This window comes from Microchirus variegatus (assembly GCF_963457635.1).
Source record: "Microchirus variegatus genome assembly, chromosome: 18".
NCBI lineage: Eukaryota > Metazoa > Chordata > Actinopteri > Pleuronectiformes > Soleidae > Microchirus > Microchirus variegatus.
Window position 1 is genome coordinate 16402646 of NC_139819.1, and position 7420 is coordinate 16410065.

Below are 7420 nucleotides of genomic sequence, written 5' to 3' on the forward strand. Positions count from 1 at the left end.
CTATCCAGCCAGAACGTGTTTAACAAACTCTGTGTAGTTGATGTGTCCGTTGGCATCCTCTTGTCCCACCATCAACTGGTCCACCTCTTTCTCCGTCATCTTCTCTCCAAGCGTGGCGAGGACGTGGCGGAGCTCAGCCCCCATCACTGTGCCATTTCCTTCCTTGTCGAAGACCCGCAGACCCTCCACGAAGTCTTCGAAGTTGCCCTGCTCTTTGGAGCGCGCCACATGCTGCAGCATGGGGAGGAAGCTGTCGAAATCTAGCAGCTTGGCATACATATCCTCGGCTTTTGGTCTGCCCAGCAGCTTCATCACATCATCGTTGGTTGGGTTGTGGCCCAGCGCTCGCATCACGTCTCCACACTGGGCATAGGTGATCTTCATTTCACCTGTCGGTGTCTCATCAAAGAGTGTGAAGGCGTCTCTGAACTCTTCTATCTGGTCTGGAGTGAACTCCACCACGATGCTCTTCAGGTCGACCTCCGGAGGTTTGGACTCTGGCTCTGCTGGTTTGGGAGGTGGAGGCTCCTCTTTCTTCGCCTCCACCTTCTTCACCTCTGTCTTTTTTGGTTCCACTTTCTTGGGAGCCATTCTGCTGCAGTGTGTGGGACAGACAGAGGTGGACGAGTTGTCCATTTTATAAGAGGCAGGGAGAGGGAGAGCGATACAGAGAGAGAGAGCAGATAAAAAGCAGACAACCAAAGAAGGAAGAAAACAGAAATAGAAGCACTTGACGATAAGAAAGGTCCAGGACCAGGTTTGAACTAGTCTGAAAGATTTCACTACTCTTCATGGAGTCCATAAAGTAAGGATTATATCATATTGGTACAAACAGGATAACAAACAAAATGCAATTTCAATGGCAAAATTAATCAAAACCAAATAAATATTATAAATACAAATGAGTCAATGAAAATGTATGTCAATACTTTCTGACACTTTAACACCTATTCTGTCAGTGAAGCTCAGAACATGAGTTGAAATAAATACTAAATCCTCTAATAATACACACACAGGTCAATATTTCTCCCAGTAATAAACATTTGAGTCAGACCAGTCGACTACTTCTCAAATCTCCTCTGTCTTTCAGTATCTTTGTCTGACGAGGTGTTGGTCCTATTTGGAACACATCAGTGTCATTAACATTCCCTGCTGTGATAAGGATTAGCCATGGTGCTATTTTCAGTCCTTAGACACACACACATTTGAACAGCATTCTTAGTGAGGACCCTCATAGACATAACATAATCCTCGTAACCTAATCCCAAATCTAAGTTTTTTGATCCTCACAAAGATACCCATACAAGAACACGCACCCCTAAAAAGCCTTTTAAAGAAGTGAGGACCAGCCAAAATGTCCACACTTTCCCAAAATGTCTTCACTCTGTATGGTTTACACACACACACACACACACACACACACACACACACACACACACACACACACACACACACACACACACACCCCCACACACACACACACACACACACACACACACACACACACACACACACACACACACACACACACACACACACACACACACACACACACACCAGCATTTCCACTTTATAAATCAACACAATTACAAATATCTACTTCATGAATGACATCTACAAAGAACTACTCTTTGCAGTTCCATAGAATGTCTGCAGGTGGAGCCCCAGAGCAAAAATAGAAAAAAAAATTTGGTCCAAAATTTGACAAAAAAGTCATACTGTCGTCCAAATTTTTTTTTTTTTTTTTTTGACAAATTGAGTGTAGCATGTTATAGCGACCTAAGGAAGTGATTTCAATGAAAACAAAGTGAGGACCGGCCAAAATGTCCTCACTCTGTAAAAATGACCTCATTTTGTTGGTTAAAAACTCTCAATGGTCCTCAGTATGCCGCAAGTACAAGAACACACACACACACACACACACACACACACACACACACACACACACACACACACACACACACACACACACACACACACACACACACACACACACACACACACACACACACATTATGACAGCTGCATCAGGTGCACATGACCATCACTGTGGTAACATCAACGTTTCTGTTGTTTCTGCTCAAGTTGCCGTGACATCACAGTGACACCTGGTGGCAAAGTAGAGAACTCCAGAGTGAAATACAATACATGCAAAACTACTGTAACTACATCAAATGTGTTTACTTTCATCTTTATTTCAGTCAAGTCACGCTGTTTTATAAAAGTCAGGTCCAACCAAAAGTCAGTAGCATCATAGATGCACATGGATGAACAAGTTAACAACAAATAACAAGTTACAAGGACAAACACAAGGTAATAATGATGAGGATTTAATTTATCCAGTAATTAAATCATCTGCAACTTCTTCCTTTCTCCGAAACTTCTAGTCATTTACAGGTGAGGTCGTCCTCTCCTCTGAACACAGATCATCTGTATGCATGTCTATCAGTGTGTGTTTTAGTGTATTTTTGAGGCCCACAACAGAAGAACAGCTTTCTCTAGGTTCAACAACTGACTGACTACCTCGCAACAATGCAGGAATGTGTGTGTGTGTGTGTGTGTGTGTGTGTGTGTGTGTGTGTGTGTGTGTGTGTGTGTGTGTGTGTGTGTGTGTGTTTGGACAGAGGGAGGCAGGATTTGGTGCCTCTCTTTGGTTACTATGGTAACTGTGATGTAAGCCCAGAGGGGGAGTTTGCCCTCTTTCTCTTTCAATGTGTCAGTGTGTGTGTGTGTGTGTGTGTGTGTGTGTGTGTGTGTGTGTGTGTGTGTGTGTGTGTGTGTGTGTGTGTGTGTGTGTGTGGATGACGATAGAAAGACTTCAGTGAATGAGAAGGGAGCGACGACCTCACAGAGGCGAAGAAAGTAAGTTTATGAGAAAATGTCAAGAGAACATGATTTTGCGGTGAAGTAATTGTTTTTGTTGTGTTTTTTTAAACTGAATTCTTTAAAAACTTAGATCGTTTAAACTTTGTCCAGCCAACTTTTCTGTGCTTTGTTATGTATACAATGTATTAGTTTTAGCACTAAGTCAGATTCAAAACTTCAAGGAAAGAAAGTTTTGGTTTTGTCTCATTTTCATCTCTGATGTTAAGGTTTGTGTTTGTGTGTGTGTTTGTCTGCATTTTGATGGTTTGTGTGTCATGTCCTTGGACAGCCACTTTGTGAAGCTAAATACACGGAGAAACCCGGTGACACTGTTATGAGTGCAATACAATGCTGATGTGGTCAACTTTAATATGGATTAAGTGATTCAGAATCAGAATAATACTGCTCTGCTTCAGGGTGAGATTAAAACAAAACCTGGACTAATTAAATCAAGACCAGGTCTAGTGTACTTCAAACTTGAGTTACTGAGACCAGATCAGGCAGCGTTTGCATGAAGGTGGAATAAAGAAATCCAGGATATCTGAGAAAGTGGAACCTTAACCTATTCTACTAAATTCATCCTGACTTAGTTCATTGTACGAACATCCAACCAGGATGAGAGTCATCTCCTCTGTTGGCTGCACACTGATTTGAAACACAGCCTCCAACCATTAGGAAGAACCATGAGCTCCCTCTGAGCCCTAATATGACCAGTAAATATGGTATTATTAATGACTCTGTAGTCATGCATAAAACCACGTTTTCATATCTAGATAGGTTTATGTCCAATTTCCTAATCTAATCTCTCTCTCTGTCCTATTCCCTTACTTTAGCTCCATACCTTGATGACATCACCACTCTGGCCCCCACCTACACCGACCGTCATGACTGACAAAAAGTTCTCCGGTGTGCCGTCTCCCTTCACGTCTTCACCTCTACATCGGAATGGACCATTTGGAGAAACAGCACCCAAAACCTCTCACCAAAATGGCAGTCCAGACCAAGGGCTGGAACACCAAAGTTCTAGAAACATTAGTCCCGTTCTCCAGGTTCTCTCTGCCCCCAACGGCAGGACCTCAGACCCCACCTCACCCATTCGGAACCTTGGAGGTCTTGTGAGTTCTGTACAAGGTTCTGGTCCTGAAGGCAGGTCCAGTTTACCCAGACCTCGAGGTCGGAGCCTTGGCTCAGCTCTCAGTGTGAGGACCAGAACTACAGCTACAAGAAGCAAGGTAACTCCGTTTTGATTTCTACAAGGTTTGACACACTTTGAAGCTCACTTCAGCAGTCGTAGATGACTTCACTCCTCTGACTCAAAGAAGCAGAGTTCCTCTTCTACATATTCTCCACTGTCAAATAACTCTGACTGGTTCCTGTTGTAGCATAGGAGCAGTCAGCAGCAGGATGAGCCAGAAGCATTGTTGGACCTGATCCTTGAATCACAGGGTCAGAGACTGAATGACCAGAGAGCCAGCGTCAGTCTGCTGCCTGATCCAGGAGCAGCTGGTCTGTGTGAGACCTGCAACCATGACAAGCCTCATGCATCCACTTTAGACTTCTACAACATGCTCATTCACTACCAGGTAGCAACATGTCATATAAAAATGTTTTTCATACTTCATTAAAGCTGCAGTAACCCAACTCTTTTAACCCAGATCACCAAACTAACCAAGGCTCTGAATATGACTTTGTTTTGATATGCACCAAAACTTTTGAATTTCCCAATATCCTCTATCAGCAATTATAATGTAATATTGTTTTATTGACCTCCGCCAAGGAGGTATATGTTTTCTTCAGAGTTTGTCTGTCTGTCTGTCTGTCTGTCTGTCTGTCTGTCTGTCTGTCTGTCTATTAGCAACATAACTCAAAAAGTCACGGAAGGATTTGGATGAGATTTTCAGGAAATGTCCGCAACACTGTAAAAAAGAAAACTCAAAATTTCAAGGCAACTTGCTGCAATCAATTTTTGAGTTTACAGACCAACAAAAGATCTTGTTATTATTTTGTTTTATGTTGTATTAGTTGATGGAACTTTTTGAAAAACTCAATATCTTTTGATTGCATCAAGTTGCCTTTGAAATTTTACAGTGAATGGGACCAGGAACAAGTGATTTAATTGTGGGCATGATCCGTAGAGGGGGGCGGGGTTGAGCTGCCTTGGCGGAGGTCTATGCTCTCCGAGTGCTTTTCTACTTGTTATGGCGTTTTAAAGGGTCGTCACATTGATAAACATATCATTTAGTGATAAAATGAAATAAATTACATAACGTATGCATTCATACCATCCAGTTGAGCTAGGTCAGTCAAAGAGACCAAACCTCAGCAGCTGCCCACGCTCCAGTAGGTTTTCTGATAAAGTAGAGTAAATGCCAAACTAACATATACTGTGACAAGAAAAAGTTGAGAAAACTCAATATTTCAAGGCAATTTTTGAGTTTACAGACCAACAAAAGCTCTTGAGTTTTTAAAAAGTTCCATCAACTAATATTATTTTGTTAGACAAACTTGTAAGTTAGAGTTGTGCCAACTAATATTGTTCAGATAATTTAAAAATTAAATGAAAAAAAATAATTTTGAATTTTGAGGTGGCACAAATCTAAGTTACACGTTTGTCTAACAAAACGATATTAGTTGATGAAACGTTTTAACAACTCAGGATCATGTGAAATTGATCGCAGTAAGTTGCCTTGAAATTTTGAGTTTTCTCAACTTTACAAAGAAATAGTGCAACATAACATTTTACGTTTAATATATAATATATTAAATTTTTTAAGTAACTTACCCAGCGCTGGTACACAGTTACATATTGCTGAATGACTGAGTTTCTGAGCAGCAGAATTCACTTCACAATTCAAAAATCACTTTCTTGGTACTTGTGAATGTGACTGGGGACATGAGAGCTTAATCCCTCTTCTTTCTCCATACACAGTCTGACCGAATGGAAGAGCAGCGCTGCTCCCTCCCAGACCTGGATGATGCGGTTGGATCGGTTCTTGAGGGTCAGGAGGATTTCTTCAGTCTGATCCAGAGGGTCCAGTCTCGGAGAATGGATGAACAAAGAGCCTCCCTGCTGATGTCACACACTGAGGATGATGATGATGATGATGATGACACTCACTCTGGCATCTCCCCTGTCCATCACTGACATCAATAACAAAGATCGGAGTCTCAATGGACAGGATTTTACGGAGTGCTGTGTCTTTGTGTCCAACAGATGAACAGAGTCTGGGTATTTTTGAGTCCACCTGCAGGATTCAGAATAAAACCTTTATCCAGACTGAAACAAGGACCCAGAATCCAGACTATGCTGATGTGGACACAGAACCTGAGCAAGATCCAAGAGTGGTCAAATGAGCTATTACTGTGCATTACGCTTTCTCTGTGGGCCCTAGGATGTGGTTCTGGTCTTAGGCTGAGCCGTGTAAGTGATGTGAAACACAGGTGTGGGTCATAATCTCCTCTTAATCTAGAAACTGCTCTGTCCGACCAAACAGTCATCGTAACAGAAAAACCTAGAAGCAAGACCTTATAGGACTGTACAGACTCAGGTCCTGGGAAGGTTCTGTGTGATTTTACTTTCTCTTGGGAAAATTAGCTTATGTCGTGTACTGGACATTATCTTGGTTTTAACTTAACCGTAACTACAGCATTAGTAAGACTTGAATCTGTCAAATACTTTAATCTTGATCTGATTTAAATATGAATCTAACAAACACTGCCAAGATCAGTTTTATTTTTTAGTTTGTATACTTTAGTTAATAGTGTTAAGTTAAACAAATAAAATGATAACATAAATTTAAAAAGTCAATTTATATTCAGAACAAAGTAATTGGTCAAGATCAGTGTTCAATTAAAGATACATTAAAACTAACAACAACCAGTCAAAGAAATAAAATGGAATATTTCACTGTCAGATGTAGAAATATTTTATTTCAATCATCACTGAGGAAGCATTTGTAACTATATTCCAATAATCTGTTTACAGTAGGTATAAGTCCTGTTTTCAAAGCTGCTACTTTAGAAAAAATGTGTTGAGGATTGACTATGAAAATGGGGCGCCGATTGTAAAGTTGCGCATGCTACAGCAACGTTTTGCCACATTTAGCAAAAAAGGAAAACATTTTTTTTGTTAGTTTTGACCAGATTTACAGCAATATTTGTAAACCTTGTGATATTTACTTCTCTTGTAAAAATAAATAATTTCGATGTTTAATCTGAATAAAAAAATCTAAATCTAAATGTTAATAAATATGAAATATAAATGTTAACTCTAAATGCTAAATCTCAATGTCAAATCTAAATATATTAAATACTAAAGCTTTTGTTTGAAACTAAATATTTAGCTAATATGCAATCTCACACTGCCGGTAACCGGATGTACCAAAATAAAAGCTCGAGGAGGTCAGGCTGTGTTTATACAATCAAATAACAAATTAAAACCACCCTACTGGAGGAAATGCATTTTATCATACGCTATCGTGATAATAAGTAAATATCACAAAGTTCACATATATTGCTAGTCAAAATGTTAAATGTGGCAAAAAGTTACATTTTA

General features: G+C 40.3%; 1 protein-coding gene across 1 annotated transcript; it reads right to left on the minus strand.

Annotated features, from left to right (window-relative positions):
* LOC310940277 (myosin light polypeptide 6-like) lies at positions 1–591 on the minus strand (the record flags this gene model as incomplete). Its single annotated transcript, XM_083905209.1, has 1 exon — positions 1–591. One exon carries the CDS (start codon positions 589–591, stop codon positions 1–3), a length of 591 nt encoding a protein of 196 aa, XP_083761335.1.
* Positions 592–7420: the final 6829 nt, after the last annotated feature.